This window comes from Cyclopterus lumpus, chromosome 1 (assembly GCF_009769545.1).
Source record: "Cyclopterus lumpus isolate fCycLum1 chromosome 1, fCycLum1.pri, whole genome shotgun sequence".
NCBI lineage: Eukaryota > Metazoa > Chordata > Actinopteri > Perciformes > Cyclopteridae > Cyclopterus > Cyclopterus lumpus.
Genome location: NC_046966.1, coordinates 20389357 through 20405430, shown reverse-complemented (window position 1 = coordinate 20405430; position 16074 = coordinate 20389357). Strand labels below are relative to the sequence as shown.

Genomic DNA, 16074 nt, shown 5'->3' with positions numbered 1-16074 from the left:
TTCCACAGCCTGAAGGAGGAAATGACACATCCCTTACCCATCAATTACAAGAAGTGAATTGCTTTTGCTTTCAGGAGTGCAGCTTGTTGGTCAACTGTGGTTCCAATTGATTTATCTATAAGCAGAAGGTCATTTCTGCTTTTACACTCGAGCTGACCTTTCCAAATGGATATGGCCATTGGTTATCTTCAGATTTATTGGTGCTTGGACCAGCTCAATAATACACCACTTGCTGCCTGTAACAGTTAATATATACTGCTCAATAAATTAGTTTCACTCAATTACTTGCAATGTATTTATTTAGGGGAAATAGGTGCTAAATGTGATATTCAGAGCATGTGTATTGCTGCTGGGAGAAGCTGCTCCTGTTGTGCATTTCCAAATAAAGAATGAATAAAGAATCCCTGCAAAAGTCACATATAATGTAAAATACATACAATAAATTATTAGCCACGCTGCAACAGAGAGATAAAAGGCTGAGGAGCTTTTTTTGAGTGAGCTACAATTTATCAGATTATATGTGAATAGATTATTTATTCAGTATTAAAACAGTGTGTTGTTTCTATTTGTGACAAAACCTGAAATATGGACGACAGTGTCTACTGCAGGGATGTTGAGCAGCACAATACAAAGTAATGTACTGCCCTCTAGTGGCCATTTATATTTAAGCCAGTTTTTTTTTTTGTCTAGTTTATCTCCCTTAAGTTTCACTTCTCTAAAGTTCTGAATGGGATCATTCAACGTTATATAATATAATAAAACTAAGAATAAAACATCATCATATGACTAGAATGATTAATGTTTTCCTGGATTTAGAAGTAGGAATAATCAGCAAACCTCCTCTAAGTGAATCAAGCTTATTTCATTTTATTTTGTGAAAGATATTTTATACAACCCAGTTAATCGCATTTTACATTATGATTTTTTTTAATTTAATTTTTTTAAAGGCAATGTTTCTGCCCCCATGGTCATTTGTGATACATAATAATATTTGTTTAATTGTTTTCTTGTTGTGCATGTTGTCATGTATTCTTTAAAATGTGTATTAAAGTAATCTTCAATAAGTGCATGAGTTCTATCTACACCTACACCATCTATATTGTCTGAATGGCATTCTCTTACTTTTGTATTTTAACTATTGTTAGAGTATATTTAGGGCACCGGGTGCATGAATCCCTCACTTCCACCAGCTGGAATTATATATTCTATTAACTATATTATAGCTTATCCGACAGCATCGTGCACACAATGTGACAGGTCACAGAGCCAAATGGGCGGACTCGTTATTGCTGTTCAAGCAAACAACATCCGGTCTAACATGCCCGGACCTTTTAGGGCGAGCCTGTGCCAACCTCGGCTCCCGGAGAGGGTGGCACGCCACAGGCGAGACGGCACAGACACTAGTGTCAGAGAACCGACGCGTCAAAGAGGAATATGGTGGAGAGAGCACCGTCAAGGTCCGTTTCCAGAACACATCACTTATGGACACGTGCGTCACCTTTCCATATATTCATGTGTCATCTCAAAGTTATCGGAGGCTTTAGAGCTGTAGAACAACTTCTCGTTTACAGCAAAGTTCCGCTTAATTGTCGTGCACGTAAACATGTTGGTATTTATCCTATTTGGTGTCACCTCGTAAATGAGTCGACTGTTTACAAACACACGGAGGTCTCACTCTGCCGTAAACACAGTGACACGATTCTGCGTTTGATAGACAACTGGAACCAACGTGCACGAGACACTTCACATAAATATGCTCAATCTCGTCTGGTTTGTTAGGAAGCAAAGTCTGCATTTTGTTTCAACTTCCAATGTGTTTCTGTTTTTTTTTCTCTTCTCCATAATTGGCATGCATGAAACAGTTAAATTCGACGGTGTATTTCGGCGACGTGGAAGTGAAACCAGAGTTGCCAGTTCCTTGTTTGTGTCTTCATCTGGCAAAGAGACTCCCGGCCGAAGGAAGACGATGGTGCTGGAAGTGAATGCCTTCGGTTTCAATTCTATGAATAACGTCTGGTAAGAACTCTGTGCCGGTTTTATATCCGAAATATTAGTGTGTCAAAGTGTCAAAGTGAGATGTCTGTGCTCTGATTTATAATGCAGTCAAATCTGTATATTAAAGTGGCATCACTCAGCGTTTTTATAATAACAATAGATCAAAAAAAAGATGTTGCTAGTGATGAACAGCGAACCGTCACCTGACCTGACTCAGTTCCCCTCTCCTCTCTGAAGCGTTTCTGCAGCTTTTAGCTGCTTTTACGGCCCACAACTTTCCTGTTTTGAGTCACTCTCGGTAAACAGTGAAAACCCAACTGTACAGACAAAGCTGGCTCCTAGCCGATGCCCGTATATGGGCGCATTTAGCAGCTAAATAATAGGATACTTCTCAGGAGTTGGCGGAGACCAAAACAGAGCTGAAAAAAGGAAATATATTCCTTATAATTCCCATGTCTTCTAGATGTGTTGCAAACCCGTTTGCCTTAATTCACTTTACATTATATCAGTGCTATTCTTGTTGTGCTCCCCAAGAAAAAAGATGTAAAGTAGGTCTAATGCTTATTATGCAGATTAGAATTTTTTATTTTTTTTAAAGGCTTTGAAACGATGCATGCCCCACGTTCCCTTCTCCTCCTGCCGGTGATCATCATGTGCCTTTCCATGACGGGCCCGCACACTTGCGTGGCCTCCCATAAGAAGGACTCCTGCCACGTGCAAGACGGCAGAGCCGACTGCAGCCACCTCAGCCTCAAAGCGGTCCCTCCGAACCTTCCCAGGAGCATCACCGGCCTGGACGTGTCTCACAACAGACTGAAGGCGCTGCCCCCCGGGTCGCTGGCCCCGTACCCGGGCCTCCTCCACCTCAACGTCAGCTACAACAGCATCACCAAGCTGGACCAGGGTCTGTGCCAGACGCTGCCTCTGCTGCAGACGCTGAGCATGGAACACAATGAAGTGTTTGTGCTGACGAATGAGGACGTGAGCTATTGCACCAATCTAACGCGGTTGATTATGGCGAGTAATGTGCTAAAGCTTCAAGGGGAGCCCTTCTCTGCACTACAGGTACAGTAACACTGATGAGGCTGCTCAGTAATAACTGGAGTAACATCGCGCAGCTGTTTGATATGTCTCTCGTGCATTAACATTTCCATTCTCCTTTTAATGTTCACAGAGCCTGAGAGTTCTTGATGTGTCCATGAACAAGCTGTTGTCGGCCAAGCTCGGCTCCCGGCCTCAGCTGCCCAGCCTCGTGAGCCTCGATCTGGCCTTCAACAGCTTCGTCACTCTGAAGAAAGACGACTTCTTGTTCCTCGGCCATTCGCCGTCTCTGCGAGTCCTCAACATGTCATCCGTGTCGCTGAAAACGGTAGGAAACGCGCCAAGAAATGGGAAATGAAATGGTGTCACAATCTGTAACAAGTGTTAGAAAGTAGCATTGGCTGCGTCTCGCTTTCAGTTGCCTGTTTTGCTTCCCTTTCTTCTAAAAGGTTATCTCACTGCAAGTCCCGTGTTGTGTTTTTGTTGCAGTTGGAGACGGGTTGCTTTGAGCCCATTTCAGGCCTACGTACTCTGATCATGGATGGAAGCAATCTGGGCACGCTCGTTATTTCCAAACTCTGCTCCGAGTTGTCGGGGACAGCCATCGACGCCCTGTTTCTTCGGAAGACGAAGCTAATCACGCTCACACACACGACCTTTGCAGGGTTGCAGAAAACAAATCTAACTTTTCTGGATCTGTCCCGTAACGGCATTGAAAAAATTGAAGGAGGCGCATTTAGTTGGCTGTCCAGACTTCAGACTCTAATTATGACAGACAACCACATCATGCACCTGACCGAGGACACATTTAAGGGGCTCACAAGTTTGAAAAGAATCGAATTGACGAAAGCTCTCGTGAAAAGTCACTCCATCCCGACCGTCGATGATTTCTCCTTCCGACCCCTGAGTGCCCTGGAGAGTTTGATATTGCAGAGAACTGCCGTTCGTGAAATTAAAGAGCACACATTTACAGGCTTGACGAGTCTCCGGGAACTGGATATGAGCTGGAGTAGTTGCACCTCGCTCAGAATCATCAACAACAAGACGTTGGTCTCTCTCGCGGGATCGCCTCTCCGAAAGCTGAACCTAACGGGGACGGCGATAGCACAGATTAATCCTCGAAGCTTCTCCTTTTTGAGAAACCTCACCACTCTCCTCCTGGATTTCAACTTCATCAAGCAAACTCTCACCGGCAAAGAGTTTGAAGGCCTGGACCGAGTGGAAGAAATGCACATGTCCAATAACCACCAGACGGTCAATCTAAGCTCCACGTCCTTTGTGAATGTGCCCAATCTGAGGGTCCTGAATTTGGGACGAAGTCTCAAAGCGGAAGCGGTGAACATGGATCCCTCTCCGTTCAGACCCTTGCCCAACCTCACCGTCCTGGATCTCAGCAACAACAACATCGCCAACATCAGAGAGAATATGCTGGAGGGGCTCGTGAACCTGAAAGTGCTGAAGCTCCAACACAACAACTTGGCCCGCTTGTGGAAGAGCTTCAAACTAGGGGGGCCGGTGTTGTACCTCAAACACACACCGAGGTTGGCGACCTTACAGATGGACAGCAACGGGCTGGACGAGATCCCGGCGGAGGTTCTGAGAGGGTTGAGTAACCTCCGTGAAATCAGCCTGGCCAACAACCTCCTCAATAGTCTCAAGGACTCCGTTTTCGATGATCTGAGCTCACTGCGGGTTTTCAATTTGCAGAAGAATCTGCTCACAGCTGTGAGGCCCAACGTGTTCAAAACGCCCATGAGCAACCTCAGCCTGCTGCTCATGGACAAAAACCCATTTGACTGCACGTGTGAGAGCATGCTGTGGTTTGCGACATGGTTGAACGGCACGCACGGCACAGCCGTGCCCGGTCTCTGGGACCGGTATCTGTGCAATACCCCGCTCGCTTACTTTAACCACTCAGTCATGGATTTCGACGGCCTCTCCTGCAAAGACATGACCCTGTTTCAGGCTCTTTACATCCTGAGCAGCACCGCCGTCATCATGCTGACCGTGACCGCGCTCCTGTTGCGGTTCCAGGGCTGGAGGATCCAGTTTTATTGGAACGTATTGATCAATCGCACGTTGGGATTCAGCGACGCCAAAGTCGAAGAGGGCAGGGAATTTGAGTACGACGCCTACGTCATCCACGCGGAGAAAGACGCCGACTGGGTGGAGAGGCGGATGGCCCCCTTGGAGAATGACTCGTGCAGGTTTTGTTTGGAGGATCGAGATTCGGTCCCCGGCATGTCAAAGCTCGAGTCCATCGTGGATAATATGAGGAAGTCCAGAAAGATCTTGTTTGTCGTCACTGAAACTCTCCTCCGGGATCCCTGGTGTAGGCGGTAAATCAGATTTAGATATTGTTCTAGATTCTTTAGAAGTAATAATCAAATTACGAATTGTGTGACGTGTAGTATATTTTGTATGGTTGTACACTGGGTTCTCACAGTTGTCTCCTTGCCCTCGTCTCTTTCAGGTTTAAAGCCCATCATGCACTCCACCAGGTCATTGAAGCCAGCCGGGACTCGGTGGTTCTGGTCTTCCTGCAGGACGTCCACGACTACAAGTTGTCTCGCTCGCTCTTCCTCCGTCGGGGCATGTTGCGCTCGTGCTGCGTCCTGGACTGGCCCGTCCACAAGGAGAGGGTGCCGGCCTTCCACCAGAAGCTCCTCATCGCACTCGGCATGACTAATCGATTGCAAGGGTGAATGCGTTTCGTTTGTAGTAATTGGACATTCACTCTGGAATAAGTGTTTACCAATGTATGCTCAATTAATTGTAGCCTATTGCGGATTGTTTTGCCCTCCTGAGTGAATATTGTGCTTACTCTAAATATGCTCTCAAGTCGTATTGTATTTACATTGCATTGCAGCTTAACATTAAGACAAATGTATTGAAATGGTAACGAGCAAAAGGGGGTGTTGTGTATGTGTGCCTGCATACACAAAACATTTACTCACACGATAGCTATTTTTTTTTCTTCTTTTTTTAATATTTATTATTTGCCTGTTCATAAAGTTTTCCAAGTTACATTTTGCCAATCCTTATGATTTTATCTCTCAATCACTAAAACATTAGCACTTACCTTGATCGAACCTTGAACTAATTAAATAAATAAGGTATTTTAAGTTATATATCTTAATCTCCATATGTCATGATACAACTTTTAAATGTATAATTTAGGTGGAAGGTTCTTGTGGCAGTTATTCATTGAATAATGGTAGTATTGCATTGATCAATCTTGGAAACTTTTTTTTAAACGCAGAACATGAATTTTCTTAATTTATTCAGTTTACGGTTAGCATTAAGGCCTACATGCTTTCTTAAAGACTTCTCCACAATGTCAAAAACAGAATTATGGTGGAGGATTGCTTCATTATTCATTATTGTGTTGGCTTAACAGTTGTCCAATTTAAATGTATTGTGTGTAAAAATATGGAAATCATTTTATTTTTTACAGAATGTGAACTCTTGTCAGGTTGCCAAAATGTCCAAATCCATAAAGATTATATATTGTACATGACCTCAGTGTTCTCATGCTACCTACGGACTTGATGTTCAGTCTCAAGAGTTAAAATGAAGTAATTGTGCTTACTTACTTTTTTTTAAACAAAATATATTTTGAAAAACATGTTTTTTAATTTAAAGTAATAAATGAAAACAAAACATATTCAATTAAAAACAAATAACTTGTTTTAGAATGTATTAACATGAATTAAGTTATAAATAGTATTTAAATCTCATTCAAATCAAGAACCAAAAGCCCTCCATAAACCAGGATAAAGGGTAAACGCCATCTCTTTTATTATGTACGTACATTTTTAACAACCGACACACGGATAAGGCTGTTATTTATTAACCATTAGGCTTTACCTGACGAGACGTATATGACAGAGGTCTTAATCAGGGCAAGTAAAAAATCATTAATAATTAACATGTCTATTACATCATTTGGGCCAACATTTACCATAGTCATTGTCATCTTTTGTATCTCTACCTCCCATGTTCAGTGTCGCAAGACATCGTTTTATAGGCTTATGAACAGCAATAAATAACTATGTGGTCACACTTTAACCCAGTGGGCCGACGGAGGCATGCCTACAGAGAACAGCAGGCGAAGGCTATTTAAACACACACACATACACGCTTGTGTGTACACCGCGCGCACACACACACACAGCAAGAAGAGATGGCTGGATCGCTCGGCAGTTACTCGATTCCTTTACTTGGAACCAGCATCTTCATCGCTACTCTGACCTACCTCACCTACCGGCTGCTGAGCGATTACCTGCACAAATGGTTCACCATGAAGCCGATACCGGAGGCGGCGGGGACCTATCCCTTCATAGGAAACGCACTGCAGTTCAAATCCAATGCCGGTGGTAAGAAGGCAGCCGGAGGCCCCAAAGGCTGACACAGCACAGCACCTTTAATTGACTCACATAACTGATTAAGTAATTGCCTACTTATCGCTGTATGGATACTGTGTTTGCAGACATATTTGTCTTTGTTTGTTTCAGATTTCTTTCGTCAAATTGAGGATTTAACCCGCGACTTCAAAGATGCGCCGCTATTCAAAATCTGGATTGGACCGGTCCCACTGGTGATTCTGTTTCACGCGGAAAATGTTGAGGTACAGGGACTTGACCGCTGCACATTTCACGCCGACGGCAGGTGGAAAACGGCCTTTTGTCCACCATACGCCTTATCTTGTAAATGTGTAACCTCAGCAAGTGAATAGGAGTAGAAAAGGGTGTTTTATTTGTATCCACATTGAGTGACTCGTAGAGTCATCACAGTCAACGTGTCGGCACAGATGTAACTAGAGAGCCGCGCGACAGACGAATTCAGCAAAACAACCGTTGACCTCAACCACGGTTACTCCTCGTGACAACATGGTCGATCTGGGATGTCGTTGCACTTTTACACACTGGGCACAGACAATGGACGACAGTCTACAAACAGACTTTTTGTACTTATTTTGTCTCTTTGTAGTCATTTTGCTTTTTGATCTCTCCATGACTGCAGCCTGTGTAACTGCTACATAACTGCCAATGCTCCCTATTCCAGTTATCTATTGAATAGCAACTTTGTTGTTTTTGATTGCTTATTCTTTCTTCTTTTTTTTTTTTTTTAGACGATTCTGACCAACACTGTCCACATGGAGAAAGCCTATCTATACCAATTCCTCCACCCTTGGCTTGGAACCGGCCTTCTCACGAGGTATTTACTCAAAGCTCGTCAGTAGCGAGCAGACAATATGAGGACATAAATGAATAAAAATAATAAAGACCCATAGATATGCACAGTATGCAACTGGGACATAAGTCAAAGCCCCTTTTGTGATCGCATAGCAAAAAATAACTGAATTGTGTGCATACTTGCAGCCAGAGGGTGGTGCTATAGAAGCATATACATGTAAAAAGTGAATTGAATGGGGATTTGTCATTTTATTTTTTAAAGGAGTCATGGTAGTGGAAACGTTGGGCTGAAGATGGGGAGAAGGTAAAGGGGGTCCCCACAATCAATCAGTTCCTAATTCCACCTGAAGGTGGCACAGTAAGAAAGTACTCCTAAGTGTCTGAGAAGGAATAGGGATCATCATCTGGGGAACACTGATGTGTGATAAACATCTTGACAATCTTCTCCAGTGGAAATACTGTCCCTATGGAGGAGCGAGGGCAAAGGCTAGACGGTCCCAATATATTCTAATTTACTAGCTTGTGGTCATGAAGGTCGGCCCAGGCTTGTAACAAGGGGGAGTCCAAATGTAGTTAATAGGAAAAATAAGAGGGGGCGTGGAGGTATGGACGGAGTCAGTGGTGCAATGCATGTATGGACGAGTGAGAGCATGGACGTAAACTTCCAATGAATCTACAAAAAGGTGTGGAGATGTCTATGAGGAGATGTTGAAGCTGCCCTTGTCGTGCCCCTTTGCCACTCCAACAAGGCGTTACCGAAATGTCAAAAAGGTCAAATCTTGATCCAACTGCTGCAATTAGAATCGACGATGAACCAGTCAAAAGTTCTCATCTCTGCTTCTTCCGTCATTTTATTCTAAGGATATGTGCCTTGTGTAAGTTCTCCTTGATGTCCTCTGCTTTTGGTCAGCACTGGGAGCAAGTGGCGTCAGCGGCGGAAGATGTTGACCCCGACCTTCCACTTCTCCATCCTGACGGACTTCTTGGAGGTGATGAACGAGCAGGCCGATATTCTGGTGAAGAAGCTGGAGAAGAAGGCCGGGAAGGGTGAATTCGACTGCTTCAGTCACATAACATTGTGCGCCCTGGACATCATCTGTGGTGAGTGAGAATATGTGCATGTACATAAACGTTTATCCCCGTGTGCACATTTAAATGGTCTGAATACCACAAAGAAAGATGTTCAACTATCAAATGGCCTTTTTTTTTTCTCCCAGAAACTGCAATGGGAAAGAAAGTCTACGCCCAGAGTCAGTCTGACTCACAGTATGTGAAGAGTGTGTACAAGTGAGTTATTGAGACATCACACAAAGAGACGACAACAGGGGAATATTTACATGATTAATTCCTTCCTGTCTGTCTTCTTCCTAACTTTCCCCCCCCCCCCCCCCCCCCCCCCCCCCCCCCTTCCTTTTAGAATGAGTGACATCGTGAGCCGCAGACAGAGGTCACCGTGGTTTTGGGTCGACTTTGTGTACAACTACTTCGGCGAAGGCCGGGAGCACGACAAGACGCTCAAGATCCTGCACTCCTTCACGCACAACGTGAGCAATGGAGTGGACGTTCAGTTTCTTTTACATTAAAAAAATTGATTGCGGAATCAACACTCGGCCTCAACCGTGACCTACATTTTTTTTTTTTTATGTCTCAGGTGATAAAAGAAAGAGCGGAGATCGTTTCCAATGCTGACGAGGACAGGGACAGGGACTCTGAACAGAGCCCAAAGAAAAGACAGGCATTCCTGGACATGCTCTTGAAGACCACGTATGAGGATGGCACCAGAATGAGCCACCAGGACATTCAGGAAGAAGTGGACACCTTTATGTTCAGGGTTGGTGGTTAGAAATACAATTTATTATTATGGTCTCTGCCAGTTATGATCCATTAAAGTTATCATGATACGACATGAATAAATCCCAGTTTTTGTTATCTTCGCAGCCATGATAACTGTAAGGCACCCGGGTGGAATAATTGAGTGAGATTAAAGTCTTCTTTGATTGGGGGGGGGGGGGGGGGGAAACACACCTGCTAGAGATCTGCTCTCTACTGAGCAGTTTATTTTTGTCTCTTCCTCGTCCTCACTCATTCCTCTGATTTCAGTTGCACAAATATATATATGACACTAACACAACACACGTTCCTAAAATTCCTAAAATACTCTCACTTACAAAAAACGACTAAAACACATAAACAATGTGCTGTTTCTCTGTATTTTCATGGCCCTCGTCGTGCAGGGACACGATACGACAGCAGCCTCCATGAACTGGGCCGTACATCTGCTGGGCTCCCACCCCGAGGCACACGGCAAAGTTCAACAAGAGCTTCAGGAGGTGTTCGGTAACAGCAACATGCCCTCTGCCCCGACACCCCACATCTTCTAACTTTCATGACATCGCTTGTTTTCCCCGCCCAAAGGCCTTTTTGACTCATCTTGGTTCGGATTTGTTCTTTACTGCTCAGGGGGAGCTTATTCAGGGATAATAGATGTGAAAGTCCTTGCCAAAATACATAGAGAATAATTTGATTATTTTCACCGCTTTTGTGGATTTTACAATGGCCACCGTGCATTTTGTTTTTCCACGACGTGAGCTCAAGTCAAAAACTACTCCAGGGGGGTATCTAGAGGGTCAAAGTTCGCCGCTTAGATCCACTGGTCGAGTGTCGGCATTTGTGAGGATGTGTTGTTTTTTGTATGTAAAAACAATAATTACATTTCTTTATCAAACCTGGTAATGTATAATTGTCTATAGGTAGGATTTTCTTTTGCAACGTACACTCATAGAAATGATTGCTACGGGGTCAGATCAGTCTCAAGAATTTATGTGTGCATTGTAACGTATTTGTAAATCCTTCTGTGTGCATTTGTAAAACAAATATATTTGTGAATTGTTCTGTGCGCATTTGTGAATCTTTGTGTTTGCATTTGTGAATCTCTCTGTGTGCATTTGCAATTATTGAGACTGATTTGACCCCATAGATTGCAGACTCTTGTCACTTGTCAATCTGATGACCAATTGGTCGAAGACCTAGTAGGAGTTTAACAGTGTTTACTGTTTTATGGTCAAAGGTGCATCCGACCGGCCCACGACCATGGAGGACCTGAAGAAGCTCAAATACCTGGAGTGTGTGATCAAGGAGGCCCTGCGACTGTTCCCCTCTGTGCCCTTCTTTGCCCGCAGCATCGGTGAAGACTGCAACATCAGTGAGTTACAGACGAGTGTTGACGCTCGACAAACATTCATTCGTTAAGTGCAAATCCCCAAAAGCAGCGCTATTTTCTATAAGAATCCAGGAGAGGCCAGACTGAAAATTAGGTTTATTTGTCCCATAGCATTTATTTTATAGTCTTGTTGGAGCTGTCTCTTCCCCAGAGTTTCTTCAAGGTTATGGATTGCATCATGTTCTAAATATTTTTATTTGAGAGTATAAGGGCACAATCGTCACGTTAAAGGGAATGATTCACCCACAAAATGACCATATATTTATCAATTACTTACCCCGGGTTTTCTCTAGACTAATTTTGTTTGTGTAAATATTAGGTTGAAGCTAATGATAATGGCAACAAGGCCCAGCAATTCATATCCGGTTTACACTCATTCAGAAGGACAATGTAGTAAGTTGATTGGAAGGAGCGAGTGGCACCAATCACAAAGTACTTAATACCAACTCAGGCCACCTTTAAAAAGGGGAAAAGTTTAGAAGGAAGTGCATCTGCGTCACAATTGAGCGGAAAAAGATGTTGTACATTTTGTTTATATACTTATATTTTCCCAAATTGATTCAGGAAATATAGAAGACAGGAGAGTGCTCAAGATGGTTCAGAGACATACAACAGCAAATCGTCTGCGTGAAGAGAAACCTTAAGATATACCTTTGAAGTCCTCACAGATCTAGGGTGCTCATTGGCGATCGCAAACGAGAGAGGAGAAAGTGGGCACTGGAAGTAGCCAGATTGAGTATTGCCAGAGATTACAGCTGCTAGGGGAGAGAAATAATAAGTAATTTAATCCAGGAAAAGGAATTCCTCGGAATAGCCACATTTTTAGAAGGGCAACAAAGGAATATTTCTACTCAACCCGGTCAAAGTCCTTCTCAGCATCAAGAGAACCCACGACCTCTGGGCACTTTAACCGAGTGGACAGCATTGAGTAGTTCTCTTAGATTTGAGTGTCGGCCTTGTTTGATCAGGTAAGACAATATCTGGGTTTACACTCCCTAGACAGCACTTTAACATCTACGTTATGCAAGGAAATAGGACAATATGATGAGCATAATACCAGATCTTCATTTTTCTTAGAGAGCAGCAAGATAAAGGCCTGTCTCAAAGTTACAAGAAGAATGTCGAAAGGAGAGCTCTTCTTTAAACATTGCTCTGAGAATAGATGCCAGCTGAAGGCAAGGCAAGTTTATTTGTATAGCACATTTGAACAACAAGGCAATTCAAAAACCATTAAAACATAATGCAAAAGAAAACGAGATTTAAAAACAATCAAGGACATTCAAAGTCAAAAAGCAAGAAATAGAATAGAAATTGCAGTGCAGTTAAATAACGAAAATGCAGTAGTGAGATGCAGAAATTGATAGATATCCTTGAATCTTGTGAAATTAAAGGCAACAGCAAACAGAAAGGACTTCAATCTGGATTTAAAGGAGTTGAGGGTCTCAGCAGACCTGCAGCTTTCAGGGACCTTGTTCCAGATATGTGGAGCAGAAAAACTGAACGCTGCTGCTCCATGTTTAGTTCTGACTCTTGGGACAGGAAGTAGACCAGTCCCAGACGACCTGAGGGGTCGGGATGGTTCGTCAGGTAGCGGCAGATCATAAATGTATTTAGGCCCTAACCCATTCAGTGCTTTATAAACCAGCAGCAGGATTTTAAAGTCAATTATGTGTTGGACAGGAAGCCAGTGGAAAGACCTCAGAATTGGAGTGATGTGATCCACTTTCACGAGGACTCGAGGTGCAGCATTCTGAATCTGATTGACTTTTTACAGAGACCTGTGAACGCACCATTACAGTAGTCAAGTCTACTGAAGATAAATGCATGGACAAGTTTCTCCAAATCCTGTTGAGACATAAGTCCTCTAATCCTTGATATATTCTTCAGGTGATAGTAGGCTGATTTTGTAATGGTCTTGCTATAGCTGTTCAGGTTAAGGTCTAAATCCATAACTACACCTTAGAGCGCTGACTTTCGATCGTTCGTCCTTGGGACCAAAAACAATGACTTCTGTTTTATCTTAATTTAATTGAAGAAAATTCTGGCACATGCAGTTGTTGATTTCTTCAATGCATTTCGCCAGCCCTTGTATGGGATTGTAGTCCCCTGGTGATATAGTTATGTAGATTTGTGTGTCGTCTGCATAAGGGAAAGCTTTTGATAAAATTCCATAGCAAACCCGTCAGGACCGGGCGACTTGTTGTTTTGTAAAGATTTTATGGCCACGATGTTTACAGCCACCAAGATGTCTGCACGTAAGTCAGTGTTTGGTTCCTCTGACATGGCGGGGATAGTCAAATTCTCAAAGAAGGTATTTGAGGGGCCGAGGTCATGGTTACATTCTGAGGTATAAAGGTTTGAATAAAAAAAACAACTATATTCATGTTGTAATGATCCATCAGCGTTTCTCCTGAATCTGATTGAATCTTTGTGATATTATGGGTGCTGGCCACTTGAAGGGCTTGCATAGCCAGAAATCTACTAGACTTAACTCATATTGTATTTATTATACTTAAAGCTGCCATTTCTGCACAGTTGCAGCTAAAGATCAGGCTGCACATATATTATTAGCATTATACTGATCTGGTCTGATTGGTTTACGCTGCAAATGGACATTCGACATTCTCTTTGATATTCATTTTTGAGGATACCCATCTCACTTTGTATTTAATGGTGTAGATACGAGTATATGGTGACATAACTAGAGAGTTCAATAGGGCACCAGCAAACTGGCCATTGGACTTTGTTGTTGTGATTTCATCTTTTCGCAGACTTGATACACTAGTTTCATCTCAACCCTTTTTTGAAGTTTTAAAACAGCTTTCATTTGTGTGTGGTGATATCTAATGGCTTAAGCTGAGGCAGTCAAAATTCATAATGATCGTACATCAAAACAAAGTGTGTTAAGTGATTAGTATGCACAGTAATTACAGTACAGTGATTAAGTTTCTGCCGTACCTGCAGATGGTTTCACGGTCCCCAAAGGTGCCAATGCCATCATCGTTACCTACGCTCTTCACCGTGACCCACGATACTTCCCCGAGCCCAACGACTTCCGGCCAGAGCGCTTCCTGCCGGAGAATTCAGTGGGAAGGCCTCCATATGCGTACGTCCCCTTCTCCGCTGGACTCCGCAACTGCATCGGTAAGAACTGGACGGGTTTTTATTTGTAGTTAACTGGACCCGTCTCCACGGTTACTTTACACAGAGACTCCGTAATAACTGCTGACTGTGTGTTCCACTATAACTTTCCTCAGGTCAACGTTTTGCACTCATGGAAGAAAAGGTGGTCTTGGCGTCCATTCTGCGTAACTTTAACATTGAAGCGTGTCAGGAACGTGAAGATCTTCGGCCGGTGGGAGAACTCATCCTGCGACCAGAGAAGGGCATCCGGATCAAACTGGAGAAGAGGAAAACCCAAACTTAATCAAATCAGCACCTGCGCTCCGGTCCACAGAAGATTTCTGCTAACTTAATCTTCCTTTGCGATCTCTATTCAAAGCACATCCTTTCCGATTCAAATGGTGGCGGACAGTGTAATGTCTTCTAAGTACCCTCTTAAGGGTCGGGGAGAACAGCGACCTTGGTGTTTAATTTAAGATTCATGTCATCATTATAGCCTTCATAAATAAAGAAACTACGCCATGGGAAATTGCTCCGTGATTCACTTTTCTGGCTCGACAACTCTGCTCACTTTTGTTCCGCCCAAAGAGCGCTGAAAAATAACTGTACGAATAGGTTTCGCAATAAACAGCTAAGAAATTATGATGGGAATAAATGAAACGTGTTATATTGCTTTTAGACAAGTAGCTGGTCGTTATGAAACACTTTAGTGATTATTAATGATTTAGATGAATGGTGCTACTCCACTGGTATCAGTCACTGCCATCCATTCTGGCAGTGACTCTAGGTCCCATGCTTTTTAAGAAAAGTAGGGAATATATACTGAAATCAACAACTATTTTGGTTCATTATCATTTCTTTGTTAATATCCACAATTCTAAATAAAACAAAAACAAAAGAAGTTTAATTTTTCAATTATACTTATAGTGTATGATAAAGGATCAATATGATCCGATACATGTTTTGTGGTATTGGTAAAGAAAGCCTGAAGTTAGTGGTGCAGAGCAGGACCTAATAACAAACATTTTCATTACATATTCATTACATTTACAAACACAAAAGATAAGCCTTTCATTTGTGCAGTATTTCCGCTGAATGTTAAATTCCAAACCCCGAGCTGCAGTTTCATCATACTACAGATCTTAAAGTTAGTTTATTAACGTGTTTGGCAGGTCATCTATTTACTGTGCGTCACTCTCTTGTTTCGTGTGCTGGAAAAAGACAGTCTGTGTAACGGGAATTAAAGCAAAAGCCACCAGAGAGGCGGAGCCAATGCAACATACGCTCAGTGTAGGAGGCAATCGGGGGATCCCCTCCATCCGGCGTGACGGAGTCTGACATAGACTCGACACACAAATATAGCCAACAAGATATCACGGATTCACGCCGAGGCATACACCACGGCTAATATCGTTAACAATAAGGCCATGTCCTGTGACAGAACAACAAATAGAATAAAACGGATATATTTCAAGGCACAAAAACGTCTCGCACAAC

General features: G+C 43.0%; 2 protein-coding genes across 3 annotated transcripts; both read left to right on the top strand.

Moving 5' to 3' along the window:
- The first annotated feature begins 1302 nt into the window (after positions 1-1302).
- tlr3 (toll-like receptor 3) lies at positions 1303-6556 on the top strand. Of its 2 annotated transcripts, none has more exons than XM_034540017.1 (6): positions 1303-1457; positions 1863-2016; positions 2594-3060; positions 3170-3364; positions 3526-5375; positions 5510-6556. In XM_034540017.1, the coding sequence occupies exons 3-6, from the start codon at positions 2605-2607 to the stop codon at positions 5739-5741; spliced, it is 2733 nt and encodes a 910-aa protein (XP_034395908.1). In that variant the 5' UTR covers positions 1303-1457; positions 1863-2016; positions 2594-2604; the 3' UTR covers positions 5742-6556. The 2 variants fall into 2 exon arrangements, with proteins under 2 accessions (XP_034395908.1, XP_034395916.1); XM_034540025.1 differs by having other exon boundaries at positions 1303-1489.
- Positions 6557-7178: 622 nt separating this feature from the next.
- LOC117734859 (cytochrome P450 4V2) lies at positions 7179-15110 on the top strand. Its single transcript, XM_034539166.1, has 11 exons — positions 7179-7415; positions 7554-7666; positions 8171-8256; positions 9145-9335; positions 9452-9521; positions 9652-9778; positions 9886-10065; positions 10469-10571; positions 11302-11436; positions 14419-14598; positions 14712-15110. The coding sequence occupies exons 1-11, from the start codon at positions 7223-7225 to the stop codon at positions 14879-14881; spliced, it is 1548 nt and encodes a 515-aa protein (XP_034395057.1). The 5' UTR covers positions 7179-7222; the 3' UTR covers positions 14882-15110.
- The last annotated feature ends 964 nt before the right edge of the window (positions 15111-16074 follow it).